The 27,850-nt window shown below is 39.0% G+C and overlaps 2 protein-coding genes across 2 annotated transcripts; both read right to left on the reverse strand.

Moving 5' to 3' along the window:
• Positions 1 to 429: 429 nt before the first annotated feature.
• On the reverse strand, positions 430 to 5,900 carry LOC128865273 (odorant receptor 24a-like). The gene is made up of 5 exons (XM_054105431.1): positions 5,374 to 5,900; positions 4,926 to 5,295; positions 897 to 995; positions 663 to 815; positions 430 to 561 (listed from the first exon to the last, which is right to left on the reverse strand). The coding sequence occupies exons 1-5, from the start codon at positions 5,892 to 5,894 to the stop codon at positions 511 to 513; spliced, it is 1,194 nt and encodes a 397-aa protein (XP_053961406.1). The 5' UTR covers positions 5,895 to 5,900; the 3' UTR covers positions 430 to 510.
• An 18,273-nt stretch (positions 5,901 to 24,173) lies between these two features.
• Positions 24,174 to 27,603, reverse strand: LOC128862884 (odorant receptor 24a-like). The gene is made up of 5 exons (XM_054101687.1): positions 27,083 to 27,603; positions 26,647 to 27,016; positions 24,568 to 24,666; positions 24,336 to 24,488; positions 24,174 to 24,224 (listed from the first exon to the last, which is right to left on the reverse strand). The coding sequence occupies exons 1-5, from the start codon at positions 27,601 to 27,603 to the stop codon at positions 24,174 to 24,176; spliced, it is 1,194 nt and encodes a 397-aa protein (XP_053957662.1).
• Between the last annotated feature and the right edge of the window lie 247 nt (positions 27,604 to 27,850).

Below are 27,850 nucleotides of genomic sequence, written 5' to 3' on the forward strand. Positions count from 1 at the left end.
TTCAGGGAGTTCATACAAGAGAATATCCGTGGTATTTATGTAAAATTTTCCTCGGTCTAGCGCGTCTAATGTCGGCGAAATTAATGTTGACCTTCCCGGTGTACTGCCAGCATTCTCGACACCAACAGCAATACTTTTCTCAACTGACCGGAACACGAATATGAACTTTAATTAACATCTCAGTTTCTTGAACTTTCTTCACAAAACTACGTTTGAATGCCATTGATTCACTATCTCGATTGAATGCGAACTGTATTTTGTCGGAGAGGGGTTACTCTGAAGCAACGAAATAGATTTGAAAGAACAAATAAAGGTTGCAAAATTTATTATTAATGCCGAAGTCCGTTTTTTTTACTCCCGCATAGCGTTTTTAGATCAAGAGTTGAAATTCACACTATTTCGTAAAAAACAAAAACAGAAATACCTATATTTTACTGTTTATTAGCGTTTTGTTTAAAGCAACACATACATTTTCAACTACTAACATATAAATTAAGCCAAGTATGATAACTAAATCATCGACTGTACCAAGGCAATCAGAGAGCCAGAGAAGCGTAGGATCTGTAAAAGTAAAATTGTTATGCGAATATGCGTAAAGGGTTTCTTGATTAACGTAAAAAACTTAGTAGTACTAACTACTTTGTTAAGAAAGTCAAACTTACCGAAGTCAAAGTAGGCAACGATAGAGCGAAAAATGGCACTTTCACAACCAAGCTCCGTTGAGAGCGTATCATGATCAGGAGCACCATTTTTTGAACTCGCAGATTATGAGTGTACCATTTGGTACAGTAGATCGTGGTGGCTATCTGAGAGCTCTAGAGACAAAATAAAAAAAGGCGAAAAAATTTATTCCATTGATCTTTTTTCTTATCTCAAAATATTTATTAGATACTCACACACTCGATGACCACAGTGCCACCTAGGCAGTAAAGGAACAGCTCGGAGAAAACGGTCATAGTATGAACCACATAAACGAAGATGCCATAATCGGAGAACTGCAATGTATCAAAAATCATTAAACCTTTAATACGAAAATAGATGAATTGGTTGCAGAACTCAAAGAGCTTATAAAATATTTATTAATCTACCAACAACTAATTAAATAATTAAACGCGCAGTGCGCGCTAGATTCTTATTCGATTGGTATATGTCTTACAGGGCCCGACACTCGAAGTGTAACCAATTTCAGATCGCTCGCGCTAGGCTAAATGACAGTCCAGAGTATAGTTTACAAGCGGAAGCATTTTGCCGAGAGTAAACGCGAAAAAAGAAAATCAGTATTGGATTTCAAACGTAAAAGTGTGGTTGCTTTATATTTGGCTGGAAAATCACAACCAGCGATTGTTCGTGAGCTCGAGCACCTTAAAGTAAATAAAGTTGTTGTTTATCACACCATTACTCGTTACAATAATACTGGTGGCATCGCGAAACGTCATGGAGATGATCATTAAAAGACTGCAACGTCACGTGAAATGGTTCAAAATGTGAAGGATCGACTTGAGCGAAATCCCCGACGAAGTGCAAATGAAATGGCGAAAGAACTAAAAATATATGACCGTAGCATCTGCCGCATACTGAAAATGATCTCAAAGTCAAGTCTTACAAGATCCAAAAGGCGCATGATCTCACACCAAAGCAGCAACAAGACAGATTTGAGACAACGAAGGAGTTGCTTCACATTGTGTTATCTGACGAGAAAATTTTTCAAATTGAGCAATTGATAAACTCCCAAAACGATAAAATATATATGAGACCGACCGTTCATACGAGAATTTGAGTTATTGATTGGCCACCAGGGGGCAGCGCCCGCCACAGGTAATGGTTTGGGCCGCTGTAGCCGCTGTAACCGCAGATGGGCGCTCTCCAATCGTTTCCATCGAGCCTGGCGTCAAGGTAAATGCGAAATATTATCGGGAACGTATTCTGGAGGTTGCTCTGAAAACGTGGGCAGACAAATATTTCAATGTCAGACTATAAATATTCCAACAGGACTCGGCATCATCTCACAAAACTCGAGTGAACCAAGAATGGCTAAACAACAACGTTCCGAACTTCATAACGTCCACACAATGGCTCTCAAATTCACCAGACGCGAATCCGATGGATTATTCTCTTTGCGCTATTTACTGCACCAGTCTCAAGGCGCTGGAAAAAGCCATTGTCCGCGAGTGGGCCAAAATACCTGCAAGTCACAATCGAGCAGCTTGCGATTCATTTCCGTACCGTCTCAAGGCCATATTCAAGACAAAAGGTGGCTCGTATCGAGCAAAACTAAATTGATTCTTAACTTTGCATTATTTTCACTTTTTTTTGCTTTGAATTGAATAAAAGCAATTTTTCAAACTAAAGTTATGGCCTTTTTAATTGGTTACACTTCGAGTGCCGGACCCTGTAGAATTACGATCTTCGTATAAAACACATAAAGTAGCCATGTGTTTGAAACTAAACTCCAAGAGCATACCCTGCAATGGTATACAGATGGCTCGAAAACAGCCGAAGTCAGAGGCATTGGGGCTTATGGTCCAAACACAAGGCTGGCCGTTTCTATGTGTAGTTTTCCCAGCATATGCCAAGCGAAGGTGTATGCCATCTGTCGACATGCTGAGATCAATTAAGGAAGACAACTCCGGATTGAGTGAATTGCCATTCGGAGCGACAGTCAGAGCTGCTCAATGTTTCGTCATCCTTTGAGGTAAAATCTTCAGTAGCCCTTGGGAGTACAGGGAAATGAAATTTAGTAGGATCTCATAATCGTATCCGGCTTATATGGGTCCCATGAGTACCACAAAACGAAACAGCGGATGCATTACCTAGAGAGACTGCGACCTCATTACAAATAGTGCCCGAGTTCTTTCCTACCTTGAGACAATATACCAGCAATGAAGAGCTTAGAAGTGACTAGTTACGGTCACGTGATATAAGTTGGCACCAACTAAGAGCTTATTGAGATTTAAAGATCTAATAGTCCTTCCTAAGGAAAAACTGATAATGTTCACTGGTATTACCACAGGTCATAGGAGTTTGCGAAGTTATTTGCATAAGCTTAAGATATGGTACTCCGCATCCTGTTACTTCTGTATTGTTTCCAAAGTAACTGCAACAGAAATTTTCAAAATGCGATACCATAGCGAGAAGTAGTAGTAAATATCTCGGTCTGGTATTCGAATGAAAAAAACAAATACGTTAAGCGGAATTCAGCTCATTTTAGGTTTATCGAAAGAACTGTGGTTAGATGAGTTATTTTAAGAAGAATAGAGCACAAAAGATCTCTATCTCGAAGTGGAGACCGGCTCTGATTCTATTTTCTAACACAGACGAAAAAATTTGGTATTGCAAAGAAGATGATAAACGACCGCAAGACCCGTCTAAATATACATAAAATTAAGAGCGTCAGATGGAGCTCAATACATAAACACAAGGCAAAATGCAGAATGTAAGAAAAATCTAGAGTGAACTCTTACATTAACTACGGGTTCTTCTTTCTTCTCTCTAATCGGCGACTTCTTCCTAATAGCAAATGTTCAATTTTTTTCCGTTGGTATAATGACTCAATAATCTGTTCGACTCCTTTTGAACTTACAGTTGATGGATATAAAAAAGTAAAATTCACAAAAAGTAATTTTTTTACGAAAACAGGTAGAAACAGGAGATATATTTTTGACTGTTCTTCGCCTGCTATTGTCTAGAAGCGAGTTTTTTTGTATGCGTTAAAAAAAGCTCCCAATTTCCCGAATGCGTTCGGCAAGTTTTCCCTACAAAGCAACCAAACAATTGCCTATAAAGAAACAGGGAAGCGTTCTAGAATCATTCCAATGGATTCAGGTTAAGAACTTCCCGGAACATGCAACGTCTGTTCAGCAGTAGGTGCGCAGGAAGCTGTATCTATCATGAAGATTCAGTGCCAGCTTAGTGCTGGGAGAGGACTTCGCCTTAAGTAATTTCGTTCACTAGTATTTCGCTACAACTCACAACAAAGCGAGATCCATTAAGATCTCCCTCATTTGTACATTCAAGCCAACGATAGAGGGGACGAAGCACGCAAAGACCTCTCTTATGTGCTCTGAAGATGTGATGAGATTGCAATTTTTGCGTGTGTTTCTAATAATAGGCTAAGAAAGGGAGAGATATTTGGGACCATATTCAGAAAATTCACTACGTAGCTGATTCACTAAAACTGGTCGGTTTTTCTAGCGCTCGAAACATAGCAGCTGAAAGGGCCACCATCCAGCACAAAAAAAGTCATCTAACTATGTAGCTACGGATCGAAAAACTCGAAACCAAATCGATCATGTGACGAACGAAGCCTCCTGAGTTTTGGATATACCTACGATTCAAGAACCTAATATCGGTTATTTGTAGCAAAGCACTTATTTTTATTATTCGAAGAAAAGCTCACGGTTGAAAAATTGCTACACAGAGCCAACGGATGTATCACTAGAATGTTGTTTCTGCTCTCTAAAACCATATCTTACCATTACCGTCTTAAGTAAATCTCACGACAACCAGACGTCGAAATTGTGGAATCGCAAGCGACAGTCCAAAGATTCACCACCTAAATTTTCTTCCTACTCTTAGAGACCGCTGCTTAAAAACCTCATGTGCGGACAATGGGCCCATATTCACTGCTTTTTGTGTACTGCTACCGTACGTAGGAGAAATCAAGTTTCTGGGAGAGATAACTGCCGTAAAGAGTCCAAAAAGAAGCACCAGAATGCAATTAGAACAGAAGAAAGAGGTATTACCCGAAAAGAGAACGCGAAGCGGAATAGGTGAGTGCGAAAAAGCCAAAATGGTAACTACATAGCCTCCAAAAGTGTTAAGTTGATTGGCTGGGTTAACATCGAATGGACGGTTTGTTGTACATCTGATGCCGCATGTACTATCTTCTATTTTAGTTACATAAATATTCTACCTTTTTCACTTACCAACAACATATCCACCACACAAGTTCCAATAATAACGCTCGATGTCACAAAGTGGCCCAAGGTCAAGCCCGACATGAGCGTCGAGAATTTTTTAAGCAAATCGATAATCTCATTATGACGCGCTACGATGTGCTTCAAACTCTCCTCGATCTCACATTCTGCATAGTTTTTACTCTCCTCACTGCCAACATCATCAAGTAGTTCCTGTAGATCATATTGAAGTGCTTTCAAAAGTGTGCCGAAATAGAAGCAAAAACATAGAAAAAAACAATCGGCACCAGTACAGCCTGCAACGGTAATATAGCCATGCCAGTGGGAGAGAGTGAAAGTAAATGGAAACAGCGGCATAGAAAGCAATGGATACGGGAAACTGGAAAAAGAAAACAAAAAGTAATTTAAAGTTTCAAATGCGCCTACAAATTTAGCAAATGCATCAAAATTTGCTCACATCATTTTGAAGGGCGTCTCATATGGAATTATCTCACCACGCCAGTAGCTCAAGTAATTCACAATACCCGCTCGTATGGTATACAAAGTACTTGTGCAGAATCCACAAAATATCACCGACGCTGAGAGTCGTGTTGCAATCGTAAAATAACTGCGCTTACAGGCCAACTTTCGTGGATTATTTTGCTCAGCTATCAATTCGCCAACCCGTTTAATAAGACGCTCCAGCTCCACGCGATGCCACCAGATGAAAGATATTTTGAAAGCCGACATAATACTCGAGGCGACCGGACACAGTGCATCCAGGGCGCGTATTGCATCGATGGGTAGATAGTGCAGGCCATAGGCGAACTCAGCATAGCAGCCATAGATGAGTACGACCATATTGAATATGGCCCAAGCTTGTATGCGCGTGGATTTGCTGTGCTCCGGATAGAAGCCAATGACTTGCAAGGTGAATTTCGGTATTAGAAATAGGCCTTTTTCCGTAGGATACGATTGAAATAAGAACTTCGGCAACATTTTCGACAACTGCTTCACTAAGAATGCAAACCTTTGGGGCTAAGGTGAAGTACTTATAGCCTTATTAGGTATTCGATTTGCAAAGAAGTGGAGAGGTGAAAATGGTAATCGGTTATAAAACCATTAGTATTGATGGAAAAATAACCACCATGCGATTAATACGCTATTACGATTATTACAAAATCAATTTGTGTTAGAACATGAACGCTTTTTATTGATCTGTTACACTAAGAATATCTCTTGGGTCATTTTAAACTTACCTTACACCAGCCGCTGTAGTCGACTGAGTTGGTGCGTGCCGACCATTTGAAAGTGTAGAGCTGCCAAACTCCGGGCATGAGACACTAAATGAGAGAAAGTTTTCTTCTAATGGCGGTTGCCCCTCGGCGGGCAATGGCAAACCTCTGAGTGTATATCTGTCATAAAATAGAGCAATCTGCCCTATCCTTCCGGAATCTACAAAGTCGCAGCGTCGCATAAGCTTCTCTTCTTTCTGCTATCAAACGGTGTTTTAAAATCAGCCTAGTAATGAACGGAGTTAAAAAATTCCATCATGAGTCTGCATTGTAAAGCCATCAGGCCTGAAGTAGTGAAGAAGTTATATGAGGTAGAGTTTTAGAAGGACTGCTTAGAATTCTGGGTTGAGCAATAAGTTCGTAGCGTTTTTGCCCATTCGAGCGCTTGGTGTGTGGCTTTGACGACTTGTGCAACACGGGGCCTGGCGTTGTCGTCGTTAAAGTATGGTTTTACCATGTCGATCAGGTATTTTCAGTCAAATAGACTGATTCACAGGGTATAGCTGGGCAATGTCTTTGTTGACCGTGGCATTATTTTCGAGCGTGTTCCAGTGCACCATGCCCTCCCAGTCCCACCAAACACATATCACGATCTTCTTGGAATAAACATCCGACTTGAGTCTCGGCTTTAGCGTGACTCCTGGTCCAACCCACTCCTTTCTTTGCTTCATATTGATGTATAGGCCTCATTTCTCATCTCCCGCGACGGTACAAAAAGCGCTGTTTATGACCGCCAGTTGCTCGACGGTGGACGAGATGCAGAGAAGCGATTTGAAGGTGGCTTTCTTTGTTTTTTTTTTTTTTTTCATTGAGATCGTCAGGCTCCTAGGCTACCAATTTTTCGGTAAGTCCTATTGAACGAAGGTGATTGAGAATCATTTAATGGTCGCAGTTTTTTCCCCCAATTCTCGACTGGTGTGGCGGCGGTTCTCCTTAAAAAGTTATTTGAGATATTCTGTATCGAATTCAGAATGCCCTCCACTGAGGGAATCGTCATCGACGTCAAAGTCCCATTTTTGCATTTTGCAAGCCATTTCTTTGCTGTAGACTCGCCTATGACATTTTCTCCATATACGTCGTAAATGTCCCGGGCTGCTTCGGGAGCTTTTTGACCTCGATGAAAAGCAAAGAAGAGCAGATGTCGAGAATGTGGATTTTTGCCTCTTGGGTATTTCATTTCTAAAACTCAAAGCCTCAAAACTAATATAAACATTAAATAACTCAGAAATGCTCGTACAAATGCCATAGTTTTGTAGAGCAGGAAGAATTCTATCGAATTAATACTTACTCTTTGCCAACAACGAATAAATTGTTGTAAAATCAAAGAAAATATAAAAACGTTATGAATCCATCCTTGTCTGGCACATGCATTTCTCAATATTAGCGTTATGAATTGTCAACTGAGTTTTTGGGAAGAAAATTGCCTGCTTTGCCGTTGTTGACTGTAACATTTTTAGAATCGAACATAGAATTTTCTCACCAGATTAGACTTGTTTTAGAACTAAACACGAAAAAAGCAGAGGGCAATAAGAAGGCAAAATTTTTTGGAAGAAGCTAAATCGCCATTAGTTGGCTTAACTCACACCCTCCTCACCTTCAAGTTTTTCTAAAGAAATGTCAGGCAGGCTAAAGATAATTTTAGGTAAGCCATTATCTGCTTGAATTTTCATTGACGGCTGGAAGCTAGCAAAAATAGTAAATATCGCCCACTTTCAAAGCTCTAGAAAATTTCTTCTCTTTTTGGAGCCATTTTCAAAGAAAAGATGTCTTTTGCCACTAAAAGCCCAATTTCGTGCAATCAGCATGGATTCGTCACTGGACCGTCCATAGCGTCCTAATCTTGCCGTTTTTGGTGAATATCGCATTAGAGCCTTCTGAGCAGGGCAACAAGTCGACTGCATTTACATGGATTTTCCTAAGCTTCCGACAGAATCCCTCACAACATTTTGCTGCATAAATTATCTTCACTTGGATTTCACTCTGTTTGCCTGCGGTAGGCGTTGTGCGGTACCAATTGGTGGTATGTCCTTTGAAGCATTCATTATCTGCTCTGGACTGCCTTATTGTTTGCCTCAGTGCCTCAAGGAGTGTTTAAAGTCCGTTACTATTTGTGTTACTTCACAACGACATTAACAGTTGCTAAAGCTTGCAAATGCTTTCATGTAACTTCTCCTAAAATCCCCATTGCCTTTCACATTTCCTATAGCATATCCAATATTATACTTCAATCTGTTAAAGAATCTAAAGATTTAGGTGTAATTTTTGACAGTCGTTTTTCATATAACACTTACATTAATTTCATCTCATCAAAATCTCTGTCTTAGGCTTTTTACTATGGAATAGCTCAAAATTTATTTTACGCCTAGAAATTGCTGTTTACTGTATTCGTTCGCTCCAGGTTGGAAACTTCTTCTTCTTGATTGGCACGATAACTATTGTACTTACGCAATTTTAGCCGAGTTTAACCACGCGCGCCAGTCGTTTCTTTCTAGTGAAAACCGGTGCCAGTTGGACACACCAAATGAAACCAAGTCCTTCTGCAACAGCTTTTCTAACGCAGAAGAGGCCTTCCTCTCTCTCTCTCCCTCTCTGTTATCACCAGCTTGTATCGCATCAAATACTTTAAGAACCGGTGCGTTTCTTTCCATGCGGACGGCGTGACCTAGCCAACGAAGTTGTTTGATCTTTATTCGATCTTTATTCGTCGTAAATCGCATACAGCTTATTGTTCCATTGCCTGCGATACTCGCCGCCGCTAACGTGCAAAGGATCAAAAGTTTTGTTCGTCGAAAGAAAAGTCCTCTTTCTACTCAACTTCTTACTTCGTCCAAAGTAGCACTTGTTGACAAGGGAGATTCTCCAATGGATTTCAAGGCTGGCATTGTTATCGGTGTTACTAGAATCAGTAAAATTTTTTGATCCTATCCCATCTTACACAACACGTTCGTTATTGATCAAATTCATGTCCTTAGAAATTATTAGGTGCGCAACTAAGTGCTTTTTTTGATGAAAATAAAACTTTATTCTAAAAAAATGGTTACAAGTGAATCATTAAAAGTATTGCCCATCGCTGGCTATTACTTTTTCCCATCTTTCTGGTAGATCTCGTATACCGTCCCGGAAAAAATGTTCATCTTTTGAGGCTAACCACGCATCAAACCATTTTTTGATGCCCTCATATGAATGGAACTGCTGGTCAGCTAGACCATGTACCATCGATCGAAACAGGTGATAATCGGACGGCGCAATATCTGGAGAATATGGCGAGTGGGATAGAATTTCCTATTTCAGTGTTTCCAGGTAGGTTTTAACGAGTTTGGCAACGTGAGGCCGAGCGTTGTTATGCTGTAGAATCAGTTTTTCATGCTCTGGTCGATACCGATCCACAATGATGGTTTCGCTTAGTTTTATAAGCTCATAATATATAACACGAACTTGGTCCCACCAAATACATAGCATAACCTTCGCAGCGAGAATATTCGGCCGAGGCGACGACGTAGAAACATGATCAGGCAGTCCCCATGACTTTCTTTTCTTTGGATTGCTGTAATGAATCCATTTTTCATCACCCGTCACGTTGCGATGAAGAAACCCCTTCCTGTTTTGCCGCTGAAGCAGTTGCTCATAGGCGACAGGCGAAAAAACGACGTTCAACATCCCTTGGTTTCAACTCATAAGGCATCCAAGTCCCCTGTTTCTGAATCATTCCCAAAGCATGCAGTCGCTTGGAAATAGATTGGCGGGTAACTCCTAATACTGAAGCAAGCTCTGCTTGCGTTTGACACGGATCCTCATTGAGCAATGCCTCCAATTCGCTCCTTCGACGGTTTTTGGCCTTCCTTCACGCGGACGGTCGTCAACATTAAAATAACCGTCTTTGAAGCGACGCAACCAATTTCGGCACGTTGTTTCACTTAAAGCAGCATCTCCATAAACTTTTTGTAGCTCTCGATGCGCTTCAGCCGCCGTTTTTTTTTCGAACGAAAGTGGAAAATCAACACTTCCCGCAAATGCCGGTTATTCGGCACAAAATCAGACATCTTCACAAAACCGAAAGTATATGATATCAAAAGAAAATCACTAATGTGTCGAAGCTATTTGTTTACCATATGTCTAAGCTTGGTTCATGACGTTTAGGTTCTATTAGAACAGACTAGCACACACTGCTGGCGGCATCTATTGACAAACACCGGGAACTTAGTTGCGCACCTAATAACTAGAAGATCGATTCTTACTCTCTCGTTTGTTTTCCTTGATATTAAAGGCGCCATTGACTGCTCCTCTGCTGTAACGTATTCATTTTCATATATCTCCCGGAATTCTTTGCCATGTTATTACTTTCTATTCAAATAAGTACAATACAGAGCTCTTCATGATTCTAATGAGATTTCCAGTTCTAACTTGCTGGAGCTCTCAGTTTCCAAGAAAGAATTTTCTGTACTATTGAACCTCAGTTAGAGGTTTGTAGTTTGTAGTAGAAGTTTGTAATTGAATCAGGTAAATTCTTTCATTAGTTTTTAGTTTAGTCTGATATTTTCTTGACTTCTTGAAACAAACAAATAAATAACTAAGGCTTACTTGGATTTCTGTATTTATGGAAGGAGTTTTAGATGCTGAAGGACTATGTATCGGTTTATTGAACATATCGCACCCTAAATACAAAAGGGTCACAACTCAAAATGTACTTCTGCTCAAATATGAACGAGACGTTATCAATAAAGTGGTCCGCGGATGACATATGGCAAAAATAAATTTTTTGTTTTTTGGTAGGACTGTTATAAGCTTACATGGCAAATTTCAGCGTGATATGTCACATAGTTTGTTTTCTGTGCTACTGTAAACAAGTCAAGCTCGAGTGTGGAAAATTTTGAGTTGTGCCCCTTTTGTATTTATGGTGCGATATGTTAAATGCATTTTTTAAGGCACAATAAGAATTATATCAATCGGCTGTTTTTTAAGTCTTTTTCAATATTTTTTTTGCGAAAAACTGAGAGTATTTATTAGCTTAAAATAAATTATATGTTAATGTTCATGCTTAAATGAATGTACGAACATTTTTTTGAAATAAAAAGAAAAAAACCAAATGGCGGCGCTACTCCCACGTGGTTCCTTTAATTTGCGCCGTGAAATGTACAGCCGCTTGTAATCATCTAAAATCAAGCAGACACAAGTTTTTCACTAAAAGCAGTTATTCCGCTTTACACTTACCTATTTTTAACGAAAAATAAATTAAAAAATTTGAAGTGAAAATGAAAAAAATTACGCACTCTTTTGTAAAAAATTTATCAAAATAATATTTTTAGTGATAATTAACATAAAATTTGAGTCACATGCAGATGTCAATATGTTAGAAAATATACAGTAGGTTCTGTTTTTATGCGGCTTTTTTTTATGCGGTTTTGAAATAGTGCGGTTTTTTTTTTAATTAAAAAATGCATGTCGACCTATCGGGAATTGTACATATAAACAAGATTCTAAACCAGCTAAGCAAAAACTCATCACAGATTAAATCAAAAATGCTAACCCTACAAGTATGGAACCGCCTGCATAACCATCTAGATCAGACGTGTACATTTCCTCAAGTGACGAAAGTGATTTTACGCCAAATCCTAAACGAACGCGCAACATGTGGGTATTGTCTGATTCTATTTCTGACTTAAATTTATTTTTCGATTCTGACGTTTCTTAAATAAAGATATAATTTTCAAAAATACAATATTTTGTTTATGCGATTTTATTTAATTATTTCAGATTCATGCGGTCTATGGAACGTATCTATAGTTATAATATGGGACTAGTGCCCTTTTTTATGCGATTTTATTACGTTATTTCAGATTTATGCGGTTTTAGCACTTTTGAAACGTATCTATAGTTTTACTATAGAACTAGTAGCTTTTTTTATGCTGTTTCTTGCGGAACGTATCTACCGCATAAAAACAGAACCTACTGTACCTGCAAAAGTTTTAAGTTGATATCTTGATTACTTTTTGAGTTATATTCGGCAGCGCGTAAAAATTCGCGGAATTTTCGTTCTTACTCATCTTTCGACTCTCACCACTTCACTAACTTTATGGGGACTTGTTAGACTCTCTATTGAACTTAAAACATTAACGAGATATTCTTTAGATTGTAAATGAATTTTTAAATAAAAAAAATAAAAAACAGAAAATTTGAATAGAATTTGAAAATACTAGAGCAGCTGCCTCTATTAAGAGTTTGACAAATATTGTTGGAAATATTTTTTTTTTTCATTGCAATATTACAATCCGGTAGATAATTTCATGGCATTTCTTTTTTAAATTTCGAAATCCGCCATATGCCCGCCACGGCTACGAGTTACATGGCCCATTCGATCAGTCCATCGATTGTTAGGCGCGCCGTATGGTGAGTTGCTTCGCCTTGTTGCAATTTTTTTCCCAGTGTAAGAAAGTACAAATTCAATGATTCAAGAATTAATGAGCTTTTGCTTCACATATTAGCGGCATTAAATGGAGTGGGTAGGTAGGCAGAAGAGAAAATAGCATAAATTGAAATGCTAATGTATAATCAATATTTTTGAACGGTAAAGATTGCACAAGGCAATTTGACCTTCTGCATATCAATTGTAGAGTAGAATGGGGTAAGATAGGTATGGGGGCACAATAGGTAGGTGGGGTTTTCGTCGCACTGTTTTTGCAGAGGTCATCCGTCTTATGTGAATTGAATACGTGGTGGGGAACAACGTTCGCGACTGTCATTTCGGCCGTCACCATTCATTAGTTATCCTAGTTCTGGCGTCGTTTAGTTTTTTGTGAGCTTTTCTCCGACATAGCATTTTTTTTATTCTACGGTGCAGTGGATTTAATGTATGTAAATATTTGTCAGGTGAGTTTTATTTTACGTAGAAAATAATGCTGAACACGAATAATATGTTAGTTTTTTGATATTTTTGTTTTTAAAAAAATATATCGACACTAACATAAAACATGTGCTTGAAGTGAAGAGGGCGCAAAAAACGCAATCGCGGCAGTCCGAGATGGCGCTAGTGTTCGATCAGCCTCTAAACAATTTAAAATTCCGTTCGAAACATTACGTGCTCGCGTGATGAATTAAAGAAAAATTCCTAACTTTTATAACATGTGCAGTATTCATACTCTATAAATAAAAGTTAAAACGTTAATTTCCAAGCCATGCACATTGTTCTTTTCCCCTCACATATAGTGACCTATCGTGCCCCCCGATTTTGAAAATATCGAAAAAAAAGTACCTTTGTCTTATTGAATGCAGCTTCCAAAATATTTAGCCAAACATAAGTCAGTATAACCAAAATGTTAGCAGATAAATAACCTTTCAAAATCTTGCTTATTTTTCAAAATCAATGCAAAAACACCGTAGCAAAAGCTCTCCAAAAAGAAAATGACCTATCTTACCCCATTCTACTCTAAGTTTTTGGAAAGTTATGGCTTTTTCCATTTTTAGTTTCAATGGAGGTTATCCCCTCCTATCAGAGTGCAAAAAGTTGCAAGATATTTTTATTTTATTTTTTTATTTCCACTTCTAAATTACAATCCGTTAAATTTAAACAATAAATAATGATTTTTATAGTAGTATTACAGTTCTTGGTTCTCTAACCAATATTAGATAAAGATGCAATTATGCTTCAGAGTAAATTCAAGTTTAGTCTTTGGCTGCTGCATAATATCAGATTGGCTTTGATACGATACCTAAAAGTGTGCTTTTTTACAAACTATGTAGTATTTTATGGCCTCTCGATCCACATTATAGAAATAACTATTAAGAAGTTACACGAAGACACTTCAAATCGTATTTGGCTCTATGATGAACTTTCGCCTTTCAGTGGGGACCTTAAGGGGTTATATACCTTGTGGTCCGGTGAAATTAGCGAAAGTTGGGTTTTTTTTAAAGATATGTAGCAATAATTTTATTGTATAAAAGTTTTTATTATTGGATATTACAATGTTTAGAGAAAAAAAAAAGGCTTTGTTTGTGTAAAAATATTTAAAAATGGCGGAGTTATGGCGTTTTCCCCCAAGACCATTTTTTTGGAAGAGGCTTGCGGTGGACGCGATTCAAGTCCACCAAGTCAACTGAAATCAAAAAATCGAAAAGATTTCATTAGTATAGGGTTATATCTTCTTACTGAACGATCAATATATTAAATATTTTGATTTTTGTGAAAATAGGAACATGTTTTTAAAAAACTCCACTTCTACAGTCCTAAAATGGGCATTAAAAAATTCATATCTGCAAAATAAAAATTTATACATAAAAAGTTGATCGTTCACTAAGAGGCGACATCAATTACGAACAATTTAAAAAAAAAATTATAAAAATCGGTTGAATACTTTTTTTGCAATCGCGTCCACCGCAAAAGCATTTTTGGAAAAACACGTTTTTGAGATAATCGCGTTTAAAGTTTCAAGCGCCGCATGAGGCCGTACGCTCAGGACGTGACGACGCACAATTTAAAACGCTGTAACTTTCGATCTATTGCTCAGATCTCTATGAAATTTTTGGAAAATGTTCTCAAGGGATTGTACTTTACGATAAAAAAATAAAATTTATTTTGATTTTTTTGAAAAACACAAGGTATATAACCCCTTAAGTAAATTTGATCAAGTCGAAATGCAGGGTATTTAGAGTGCAGTAATCCTTCTTCTTATAACTGCAAATTTGGCGACTGGAGATTGTTAACGATTATAAATATCTGGACGTGCTGCTTACATACAAACTCTCTTATACGAAACACTCAAATCTGAAGCTTGCAGATTCTAGAGTCGCTATTAATGCAACTTGGTTTAAATAAATCAGTTTGGGGAAAAAAGAAATGAATCATTTTCTCGGTGGATGGCTGTAATGATCGATATCTCGTAAAGTATTGATCAAAAAATTTAAGGTTTATGCTCGTCGTTAAGGTGATATTTCACACCAAAAAATTATTTTGCTGTTTTTCGTTTCTTCCATTCAGTTGTGAGTTACAGGGTGTTAAAAATGGAAGTCAGGAAAGAGAAAACTTGGTATGTTTTACAGTTTTTCTTTTATAAAGCGAAAATGCAAGGCATGTCGCTGAAATTGTGAATGGTGTCGATGGTGCCGATCCTGTAACAGCTAATTACGTGCAATTTGGTTTCGTTGATTCCATTCAGGCTTTTTTGATGTTAAAGAAAATGTCGATAACGCACGTGGCTAATTTCCTAACATTGCGTTTTCTGATGAAAAGAATTTCCCAATTACTTGACCGAACGCTCATACGAGAATTCGAGACTACGTATGACCACTCGAAACAATTTCCCATCGCAGGTAATGGTTTGGGCCGCAGTGACCGCTGATGGACGCTCTCCAATGGTTTTTATCGAGCCTGGTGTCAAAGTGAATGCGACTTATTATCGGGAAAATGTTTTAGAAGCTTCTTTAGAGGCGTGGAAACGTAAATATTTCGGTCGTAGACCATGGACGTTCCAACAGGATTCGGCACCGTCTCATAATGCTAGTGTGAACCAAGAATAGTTAAAAAATCATGTTCCACACTTCATTTCGTTCACACAATGGCTTTCGAATTCGCCAAACGCAAATCCGATGGACTTTTCCATCTGGTCCATTTTGGAGAGCAAGGTGAGGACTAAAAAATATGCCAGTATGGATGCGCTGAAAAAAGCGATTATATGAGAATGGGCAGTATGCAACTCATTTTTTGACCGTTTGAAGGCTATAGTCAAGGCAAAAGGTGGTCATATCGAGCTAAAGTGAATATATGTTAAATTGTAATCATTTTTGAACAATTTTGTCTTTGAAATCAATAAAAACTAATTTCACACAAAAAGAGGTTGTCTGTAAAGTCGGTTTACTGACGATAGTTTAACGTGATAACGTCATAAGAAAATACTGATTGAATGGTTGCAATTTTCAAAATTTTAATTTTATTTGTTTGATAGATATTTTGTATGGATATAGAGAATGAGTTAACATTAACATAACATAATATATTGTACTTTAACATAACATAACATAACACAACACAACACAACACAACACAACACAGCACAACACAACACAACACAACACAACACAACACAACACAACACAACACAACACAACACAACACAACACAACACAACACAACACAACACAACACAACACAACACAACACAACACAACACAACACAACACAACACAACACAACACAACACAACACAACACAACACAACACAACACAACACAACACAACACAACACAACACAACACAACACAACACAACACAACACAACACAACACAACACAACACAACACAACACAACACAACACAACACAACACAACACAACACAACACAACACAACACAACACAACACAACACAACACAACACAACACAACACAACACAACACAACACAACACAACACAACATAACATAACATAACATAGCATAACATAACATAACATAACATAACATAACATAACATAACATAACATAACATAACATAACATAACATAACATAACATAACATAACATAACATAACATAACATAACATAACATAACATAACATAACATAACATAACATAACATAACATAACATAACATAACATAACATAACATAACATAACATAACATAACATAACATAACATAACATAACATAACATAACATAACATAACATAACATAACATAACATAACATAACATAACATAACATAACATAACATAACATAACATAACATAACATAACATAACATAACATAACATAACATAACATATCATAAAGCATTCACCAACAGCTTTCATTTGATACCCATATTGTACATACACGTCCGAAGGTTACCCGGGTCCACGTTTTGACCTATATCTCGAGACCCTATCTACCAATAGGTATTCAAACTATACGGAAATCATCTTCAATACCTACTTAACAATGTGTGTAAGTTTGGTTTAATTCGGTTCAAAGACACGGCGGGTCCACGTTTTGGCATATATTTCGAGACCCTAGTCATCAATAGGTATGAAAATTACCCCGTATTAAAGCACTTATCAACAGCTTTCATTTGATATCCATATTGTACAAACACATTCTAGGGTCCACGTTTTGGTCTCTATCTCGAGACTCTAGTCACGGAGCGGATGGAAATACTCTGAACTAAAGCATTCACCAACAGCTTCCATTTGATACCCATATTGTACATACACATCCGAAGGTTACCCGGGTCCACGTTTTGACCTATATCTCGAGACCCTATCTACCAATAGGTATCCAAACTATACGGAAACCATCTTCAATACCTCCTTAACAATGTGTGTAAGTTTGGTTTAATTCGGTTCAAAGACACGGCGGGTCCACGTTTTGGCATATATTTCCAGACCCTAGTCATCAATAGGTATGAAAATTACCCCGTATTAAAGCACTTATCAACAGCTTTCATTTGATACCCATATTGTACATACACAACCAAAGGTTACCCGGGTCTACGTTTTGTTCTATATCTCGAGACCCCAGTCACGGAGCGGCATGAAAAATACTCTGGACTAAAGCATTCACCAACAGCTTCCATTTGATACCCATATTGTACATACACATCCGAAGGTTACCCGGGTCCACGTTTTGACCTATATCTCGAGCCCTATTTCCAAAATAAAATATAATCCATGTTACTCGTGGATGATGTACCTTTCGAATGGTGAAAGAATTTTTAAAATCGGTCCAGTAGTTTTGAGCCTATTCATTACAAACAAACAAAGTTTTCCTCTTTATAATATTAGTATAGACAACATATCTTATAAGGTATATGGTAAATATTAAAATACATTTTTTCCTTCATATATAATAAAAAAGTTAATAATTATAACATTAAAACAACAGGTATTATTAACAAACTTGGTTTTATTTTAAATTCTTCAAGTGAATCAAATTAATAATAATCAATAAGAAGGCATATGCAAATACAAATACGTGAATTTATATATGTACATATGCGCATATACATACATATATACGCTCACGGAATGCAACCAACACTGTAGAACTCAGGCTCAACTACAAAAATAAGCGTAAAGCGCTTAAACTGGCCATTCGCGATAGCAAGCGCAATATGTTCAAAGAGCTATGTGACGACGTCAATAATAACCCATGGGGCTCAGCCTATAAAATAGTGCGGAACAAGATGAAACAGACGGTACAACCAACATGCCCAATTCTCTTGGACCAGATTGTACGAGAACTCTTCCCTCCGCAGCCTGACTTTGTGAGAAAGATAGATAGCGAACCAGCCACCAACATCCCGGCGGTAAATGTAGCCGAAGTGCTCAAACTAAGTAGCAAATTATCGTCTCGAAAAGCGCCTGGGCCAGATGGAATTCCAAACATTGCGTTGAAAAAAGCCGTGCTGCAAAACCCGTGCTTGTTTGCGAGAATTTTTAATGTGTACCTGCAAGAAGGCGTCTTTCCAAATATCTGGAAACTACAAAAATTGGTACTTGTACCAAAAAAACCAGGTGCTTGCGCTCCAAATGAATACCGTCCACTGTGTATGCTGGACTCCATTGGTAAGTTGTTTGAGCTTGTGATTAAAAACCGGCTGGAAATATATGTAGACGGACAGCTGTCAAGCTACCAGTTCGGCTTTAGGAGGAAGCGATCTACCACAGACGCGATAGAGGCCGTAAAAGTAATTGCGGAAAAGGCAATTGAAGGCAAGCGATGGTTAGGTGGTGCAAAAGAATATTGCCTAGTAATAACATTAGATGTCAAAAATGCGTTCAACAGTGCCAGATGGATAGACATACTACACGCCCTCCGCGCGATGCAAGTGCCTACCTATCTACAGCGTATCATATCCAGCTACCTGTCTGATAGGGTGTTACGTTACGGCAGCGACAGCGGAATTGTTGACTACCAGGTCACAGCTGGTGTGCCACAAGGATCCGTTCTAGGGCCCCTCCTGTGGAACATTATGTACGACGGCATTTTGCGACTAAAGGTACACAAGAGAGCAACATTCGTTGGCTTCGCGGACGATATATCAATCGTTGTAACCGCGAAAACGCTCGCGGAAATTGTAAATATCGCGCAACAAGCTATAGGCGCGGCTCAAAGATGGCTAGGCGCGAATGGTTTAAAGCTAGCTACGCATAAAACAGAAGCCGTACTCATCAGCAGCCGAAAGAGAGTTGAAAAGGTCAAGATTAGAGTTGGGGACAGCATTATCGAGTCAAAGCCATACATAAAATACTTAGGCGTCTTGGTAGACCACCGAATTAGCTTCCGATACCACTTGGAATACGCTAGCAACAAAGCTGCGACTGCGACAGCAGCCCTGGCTAGAATAATGGCGAACATTGGAGGACCAAGGCAGCAGGCAAGACAGGTCCTGGCTGGAGTAGTGAGGTCTATCCTTTTATATGGCGCGACAGTTTGGCGCGATGCATTCCAACACGCTTCATACGTACGAAGTAGTAACTCCACGTACCGCTTGTGTGCTCTTAGAGTCTGCTCTGCCTTCAGGACAGTCTCAGAGGATGCGGCGCTCATCATAGCCGGTCTATGCCCACTCGACTTGATAGCGCAGGAGATGTATGAAATGAGACGTATGAGGAACAACCAAGCCCAATGCGATCAGCTGGCACTGAGAAAATCCATAAACCACCGCTGCGTGGACCAATGGCAGACGCGATGGGACAGTGCAAATAAAGGCAGGTGGACCCACCGTCTCATCCCCAACGTTGAAGCTTGGCTCCAGAGAAAGCACGGAGAAGTAGACTTCTATGTCTGCCAAATCCTAAGTGGCCATGGTTGCTTTAAAGCGTACCTTCACCGCTTTGGACACGAAGAAAGTCCATACTGCGAGCAGTGCACACCAGCAGTTGAGGAGGACGCAGAACATGTGCTTCTCACGTGTCCCCGCTTCAGAAGAGTAAGGGCTAAACTAGAAGGCAACCTTGGCAGCAGCATCACGCCCGAGAATTTAGTGCCACTGATGTTGATGAGCCAGGACAATTGGAGCAAAGTCCAAAACATGGCTGCTGAAATAATGCAGCAACTTCGAAATAGCGAGCAGGCAAGGAGGATGCGCGAACATCAAATAAGAACGTGAAGCAGCACACCTATCCAGAGATGAAAACACAGGTAAACTGACGATACCACTATTAGAAACTAGCTTTTCTATGGTAACGAACAGGGACATGGGGGGAGGGGGCGTATAGATCCGACAGGGGTGGTTGTCTTCTGATATGACCTAACAGTGGTGGTAATAGGCAGATGCAGCTTGTGACATATTGCATCAGAACAGTAACTGACGTTGAGTGCAACGCTCAAACCGCCTCCCGACGAAATACTTGACGGTAGTACCGGGGGGATCGGTACTTTGACGGTAGGAGGTTTAGTTCGGGTTAAAGTCCCACACTGACGGGGTAAGGCTTTCGATGCTTCCTCCTCATAAAAAAAAAAAAAAAAAAAAAAAAAAAAAAAAAAAAAAAAAATACATATATACGCTCACTTAAGTAGGAGAGAGCAAGATGTCGAACGTTGCCGTTCGTTTGCTTTGTTTGCTTTGTCGTTCGTTCCGCGCTTTCGCTTGCAGTTCATGCAATGCAATGAACAAGGTAACGACAAATGAGCAAGATAACACTAATGAGCAAGGTAACACTAAAGAACAAGGTAACACTAATGAGCAAGGTAACACTAATGAGCAAGGTAACGACATATTTTTTCGTGCGTGCAGCCTGTTAAATCGAATTAGAAGACGTTATCACGTCAAAAAAATTATGGTGTTTTGAATATCGTTCACCCTGTATACAACAAACCGTCGCATATTCGACCCAAATCGGAAAATCCGAAATATCTTAAATAAAGTTTTGAATTTTACGCGAAACTAACGAATTTCTTTTTCCCCAAACTATTAATATTTTCCAAGCATTATAATTACACTTTTTATAGTATTTTATGAGTTAAGTTGGAGCTAATCCTTTTAATCTTCGCTTTCCTACTTTTTCATTTGTGGTATTTTGCGCATTTGTTCATTTTGATGATTTGTTAGTCGTTGATGATTTGCCTAATGATATATTTCCTAATTGTTTCATCTATTGTATCGATATTGAGGTCGCTGTGGATCACGTCGTTTGGTATATATGTATAGAACCAGCCTGCTTTCGTTATTGTTCTCAATATTTTAGTTTAGATCTTTTGAATTATTTGGATATTTGTTTTTTTGTTTCTTTGCTGTGCCCAAGATTTCTATCCCATATTTCCAATGGGTGACATTATTGAGTTATACTAGTCAGTACATTGTTGTTAAGGCCCATTTTGAATTTCTAGTTTTCTGTTTATTTTCTATATATTCTTAAAGTTATGTCAAGATACTTTAGATTAGGAGGGATTTTGATTTCATTGTTTTTTATTGATAGTTGATGTTTGTTAGGCTTTCTTTTTGAATATGTTACTTGTACCGATTCATATTTGTGGACTTGCAGTCTCCATTTATGGAGCCATGTGACAGCGCCATTTATTGTTTGTTGAAGAATGCCAGTAGCGTTTTTCTCTTTCTATTTTATCTGATGCCATTAAGACCATTCGGGAATGTGGCTCTCATGCAATTTTTTTCTATTGGAATCGGTTGTGATTATTAGGGGCAGTAGAGGTCCCAGTACACTACTTTGAGGTACACCTGCTGCGATTTGCATTATTCTTGAGCATTCGTCTTCAAACTTTATAAAAAAGTGACGGTTTTTGAGGTAACTTTTGAGAGTAGCGAATTGATTCCGTAGTAATATTTTGCTGAGCTTACGCAGTAGTCCTTTATGCCAAACGCTGTCAAAAGCTTTTGCAATAACTAAATACGAGGTGTGTTCAAAGAATGAGGTTTTGAAATTTTGGGCCCTACTTACTTTCGATTTTCGATTTTGTTTCTATTGGCACTCTCGTCTCCAAGATATGTTCACGGTTCTAGTAATATGGCATGTTTAGTTTGTTTGTGAGAGGCATAAATAAAAGAAGTGCTTTGCGTGTTCGGCGATTTTCTGCTATCGAAAAAAATGGATCAAAGAAGTTGCATAAAATTTTGTGTAAAAAATGGAATTAAGTGCTCAAAAACTCTTGAAATGTTCACAGTGGCATGCGGTGAGAGTACCTACTCTGTGGCAAAAAAATGTTTACAAGCTTTTCACAGAAGGTGGCGAAGATGTGAATGGCGACGCTCAATCTAAACGCCCCAACACATCAACAACCGATGAAAATGTAGAGAAATTGAAGAAAATTGTTATGGAGAATTATCGAATCACAATTAGAGAAGTTGCTGAGGATGTCGGCATATCCGTTGGCTCATGCCATGCAATCTTTTCGAAAATTTTGGACATGGAGCGTGTGGCAGCGAATAGCTGAACTAAAAACAACATCGCATTAGCACCGAACTGTTGAATGGCGTCAAATATGATCCAAATTTGCTTAAAAGGGTCATAACTGGTGACGAATCATGAGTATGGCTAAGACATCAAAGCCCAATCGTCCCAATGGAAGAGGCCAGGAGAGCCAAGACCAAGCAAAGCACGACAAGTTCAAGCAAATGTTAAGGTTTTGCTCACTGTTTTCTTCGATTCCCGTGATTAGTACACCAAAAGTTCTTACCACAGTAAGTTAGGAGTATTACCTTGAAGTTATGTTCCGTTTACGTGAAGCAATACGAAAAAACCGCCCGAAATTGTGGAAAAACAACTTCACGACTTTTGCATCATGATAATGTACCTGCTCACTCATCTTTGCTTGTGGGAGATTATTTGGCCAAAAACAACACGCCTCAGCCATCGTAATCACCAGATTTGCCTCCTTGTGACTTTTTCCTGTTCCCAAGATTGAAGAGACGCATGAAAGGACGGCGTTTTGTGACGATTGGGGAGATACAAACCGAATCACTGACGGAGCTCAAAGACATCCAAAAAGTGCACATCAGAACTGCTTCGAAGATTGGAAAAAACTCTGTGGGGGACTACTTTGAAGCAGATAAAATAGAAATTGATGAATACATAAATATTTTTTGAGAAACATGAAAATTCACCTTTTTGAGGTAAAACTTCTTAGGCGTCGATGGACGAGCAAGAATAGAGAGTAAATTTTCAAGGCCATGCAACGTTTTGGGCATTTTAGTTCCGCGAGAGAGAAAAAAGCTATAACGTAGAGAAAAAGGAGAGAGAGAGCTATACCTTATATATATCTTAGATACACTTTAGGCTATTTTTCCTGAGTCTCTTATTCTCCCTCGGGCCTCTTCCTCTTTCTTTGTCTACCTTGAAAGTTTCACTTCTGTAATGTGTACTACGCTACACGCACTTTTTTTAAGACATCTCGTATACAATTACGCAGAAACCATTTATTTTCTACATCATCTAATTTTTTCTGTATAACTCTGTGGACTTGCAGCACAGTTGAAAGCTGTCGTCTAAATCAAAATTGAGTGCTTGGTATTACATATTTTTCTGTTAGTATCTTGTCTAATGTGGCGATGAATATTTTTTCAAACAGCTGCTGGGTCGTTTACGTTGCATTTACATCTGGTTTGAGGAAGGTGGTTATTTTTGCAACTTTCATGAGGTGTAAGAGGAGTAAGCTGTTGAATATTTGTCGTATCTTTGTTATTGCGTCATCAGGTCGTTCCTTCAGGATTTTACTATTTAATAGATCGTAACTCGATGCTTTTTACTCTTCGGATTTTTTAAATGATATCTGATTTCTGCTGATGCTGTCATTTTCATTTCCTTTTCTGGGTTACTCGTGCCATTTAAATTTTACATTTTGTTCAATGTGCTGGTTTTTTTTCGTTTAAAAATATTTTTTTAAAGTGTTCAGCTAGTGTGTTTGCCTTCTCTCTATTGGTTTGTGCCCAAGATCCGTGCTGTGTTTTATGAGACATTTGTGTGTGAACTCTTAGTGTCGTTTTAGTAATGTTTTTACTTCAGTTGTCGATTTGTTAAGTTTTGCCTTATTTTTAGAATATTTGGTAGTTAGCAGTTGTAATTAAATCATCGACTGTGCTAAGGCAATCAGAGAACCAGTGAAGCGTAGGATCTATAAAAGTAAAATTATTTAGAAATTTGTTAAGAATATTCGCAAAAAAATTTACTTGTCATATAAAATATTTTGTAGAATTAATTACTTTGTTAAGCAAATCAAACTTACCGAAGTCAATGTGGGCAACGATGGAGCGAAAAATGGCACTTTCACTACCAAGCTCCGTTGAGAGCGTATCATGATCAGGAGCACCATTTTTTGAACTCGCAGATTATGAGTGTACCATTTGGTACAGTAGATCGTGGTGGCTATCTGAGAGCTCTAGAGACAAAATAAAAAAGGCGAAAAAATTTATTTCATAGAACTTTGTTTTGCCTTGAAATATTTATTAACTACTCACACACTCGATGACCACAGTGCCACCTAGGCAGTAAAGGAATAGCTGGGAGGAAACGGCCATTGTATGAACCACATAGACGAAGATGCCATAATCGGAGAACTGCAATGTATCGAAATTTATTAAAATACCCGAAGGCAGAGGTGCTTTGAAAAACACACAACCAGTCCTAGTCTATGGGTTGTTTTCCCAGCATATTCCAAGTGAAGGTGTATGCCATTTGTCTGCTTGTAGAGATCATCGCTACTGCGGCTCACTTCATCACAGCGAGAAGGGCGGGTCTCAATTTCCTAGCCGAAGCGGTCGTTCTAGCAAACCAGAATAATCACCTATACCAGACCGATCTCGGGATCCTTGAATAAGGGATCTCAGTTTGAAGACTCGGCAACTGGTTACCTAACATAAGTGGAGTATGTTAAGACCTTTTGTGAGAGGAGAGGTGCGCGAACTTCTTTATCCAGCAATTAATTCTGCATCCTCTGGTCGATAGGTCCTAGCATTGATACTGAAAAATCTGGATCCATTGGAGGTAGGATATTTCACGAAGGTCTTCAACCTGTTCTTGGTCACTCTTATAACTCTCAACAAGCGGATAGAAGGAAGAGCGGCCCCACTATTGAAACGTGGAAAACCCGTCAAACAAGGAGAGTTCTATCGTCCAATAACTCTTCTTTCCGCAGAGTAAAGACACTTGAGGCCATCATACTTCCAGTCTACACGAAACACCTGACCCAGCCACAACTCAAGATGGGTTTCATAGAGTGCAAAGTACCTCCACAGCACTCACCACTCAGACTAACCGCAGGCTCAACCAGGGACGAGGGGAATGTCTTAGTTGAGCTTACTTGTTCAATGTTTTCGATACAGTCACTCACATCTCGAAGCGCCACAACCACCAGCGGAAGTTTCACTGCTCTCCTATGGTGACCATTGCCCGAAAATAGCATCCGGCAATAACACCGATGACCTGTGTTTCGAAGTGAACATTATCTCACCGGCCTTTCTCGCCTTTTCACTGCGAGGAATCTCCAGCTTTCTCCACTAAATTCACGCTGACCCTCTTTACCAGCTGAACGAAGGAGGTCAAACTGCAGCTAGAAATTAAAGTCGATGGCATACCAAAAATAACCACAAGATTTTGAGGTCTCGACAGTTTGCTCTCCTTCTCAGCGCATACACCGCAATTGTTACTAAGGTCCAAACAGAATCCTCAAATGGCTATCCGGCAGCACTTGGGATAAAGAAATGTGTCTAAAATACGCTACGTCCCTCTGGTCGCCTAGTACCAGTGATTCGCAATAGATAAAGCTCCAAACTTGCCAAATATGATGCCTCCTGATGTCTGCACTGCAACAACAACATAAGGCTAAAGCGCACAGCTAAATTCTCAGCAAGCAATTCCTTCTTGGGTGTTACCATAGGAATTACCCCACATCCTGGTTGAATCAGAAGTTATCTATTCAACTACACCGAGAAGATCCAGAACTACATCCATCTACAACTACTGGACTAGACAGTAACTCATATAGACAGACATTAAACGGCATTCAACGAAAGATTTTCACCACCTTCCTAAGCTCCCAAACCGCGAATGGCGTTACCGGAGCCTAACCACCACTTATTGTAGGAGAAGAGCTTCAGTTGCTTCGTGAGATCCGCGTTACGCAATTACGTATCCAGAATTGCGCCCGACATATTCACAATATGTTCCTAAAATGGGCAATGGGCTCACCTTCATTGCATTTTGTGTACTGCTGCCGTAGGAAAATTCGAGTTTCTGTGAGAAATAACTGGCAGAAAGAGCGGAAAAAGAAGTACTAGAATGCATTTACAAAAGAAGAAGAGATATTCCACAGAAAAAGAGCTCAAAGCGGTATAGGTGAGTGTGTAAAAGCAATGGTTACCGTATAGTTAACACCGAATGAACGTTTCGAAGTGCATTTGATGCCTCATATACATAGGTTAGGGAAGGTTAGCCAAGTTGCTTGTCAAGGACAAAACACTTGGTTGCCCTATATCTCATCATATATTGTAATATATTATCTTATATTTTAGTTATATTGTAGAATATTTTTCACTTACCAACAACATATCCACCACACAAGTTCCAATAATAACGCTCGAGGTCACAAAGTGGCCCAAGGTCATGGCCGACATGAGCGTCGAGAATTTTTTAACCAAATCGATAATCTCATTATGACGCGCTACGATGTGCTTCAAACTCTCCTCGATTTCACATTCTGCATAGTTCTTACTCACCTCACTGCCAACATCATTAAGTAGTTCCTGCAGATCATATTGAAGTGCTTTCAAAAGTGTACCGAAATAGAAGCAAAAACATAGAAAAAGACTATCAGCACCAGCAAAAGCTGCAACGGTAATATAACCATGCCAGTGGGAGAGAGTGAAAGTAAGTGGGAAGATCGGCATAGAAAGTAATGGATACGGGAAACTGCAAAGAGAAAAAAAATTAATTTAAAGTTTCAAATGCACCTACAATTTGTTAAAATATACTCACATCATTTTGAAGGGCGTCTCATATGGGATTACGTCACCATCCCGGTAGCTCAAGTAATTCGCAAGTCCCGCTCGTATGGTATACAAAGTACTTGTGCAGAATCCAAAAAATAATACCGACGATGAGAGTCGTGTTGCAATCGTAAAATAACTGCGCTTACAGGCCAACTTTCGTGAATTATTTTGCTCAGCTATCAATTCGCCAACCCGTTGAATAAGACGCTCCAGCTCCACGCGATGCCACCAGATGAAAGATATTTTGAAAGCCGACATAATACTCGAGGCGACCGGACACAGGGCATCCAGGGCGCGTATTGCATCGATGGGTAGATAGTGCAGGCCATAGGCGTACTCAGCATAGCAGCCATAGATGAGTACGACCATATTGAATATGGCCCAAGCTTGTATGCGCGTGGATTTGCCGTGCTCAGGATAGAAGCCAATGACTTGCAAGGTGAATTTCGGTATTAGAAATAGGCCTTTTTCCATAGGATACGATTGAAATAAGAACTTCGGCAACATTTTCGACAACTGCTTCACTAAGAATGCAAACGTTTGGGGCTAAGATGAAGTACTTATAGCCTTATTAGGTATTAAATTTCCAATGAAGTGGAGAGGTGGCAATGGTAACCAATTAACATTGGTGGAGAAGTGACTACTATGCGGTTATTAATATACATTATTATAACTATTATTAAATCAAATTGCGTTAGGACATACTAAATGCTTTTTATTGAGCTGCTACACTCAGAATATATTTTGAGTCGTT

Source organism: Anastrepha ludens, chromosome 5, assembly GCF_028408465.1.
Source record: "Anastrepha ludens isolate Willacy chromosome 5, idAnaLude1.1, whole genome shotgun sequence".
NCBI lineage: Eukaryota > Metazoa > Arthropoda > Insecta > Diptera > Tephritidae > Anastrepha > Anastrepha ludens.

Coding starts and splice junctions, on each gene's coding strand:
- LOC128865273 (XM_054105431.1), bottom strand. CDS start 5,894: ATGTTGCCGAAGTTCTTATTTCAATCGTATCCTACGGAAAAAGGCCTA. Junction 5,296..5,373: donor GAGACGCCCTTCAAAATGAT/GTGAGCAAATTT, acceptor TTCTTTTTCCAG/TTTCCCGTATCCATTGCTTT. Junction 816..896: donor GCACTGTGGTCATCGAGTGT/GTGAGTATCTAA, acceptor TTTTGTCTCTAG/AGCTCTCAGATAGCCACCAC.
- LOC128862884 (XM_054101687.1), bottom strand. CDS start 27,603: ATGTTGCCGAAGTTCTTATTTCAATCGTATCCTATGGAAAAAGGCCTA. Junction 24,489..24,567: donor GCACTGTGGTCATCGAGTGT/GTGAGTAGTTAA, acceptor TTTTGTCTCTAG/AGCTCTCAGATAGCCACCAC. Junction 24,225..24,335: donor CGTTGCCCACATTGACTTCG/GTAAGTTTGATT, acceptor TTACTTTTATAG/ATCCTACGCTTCACTGGTTC.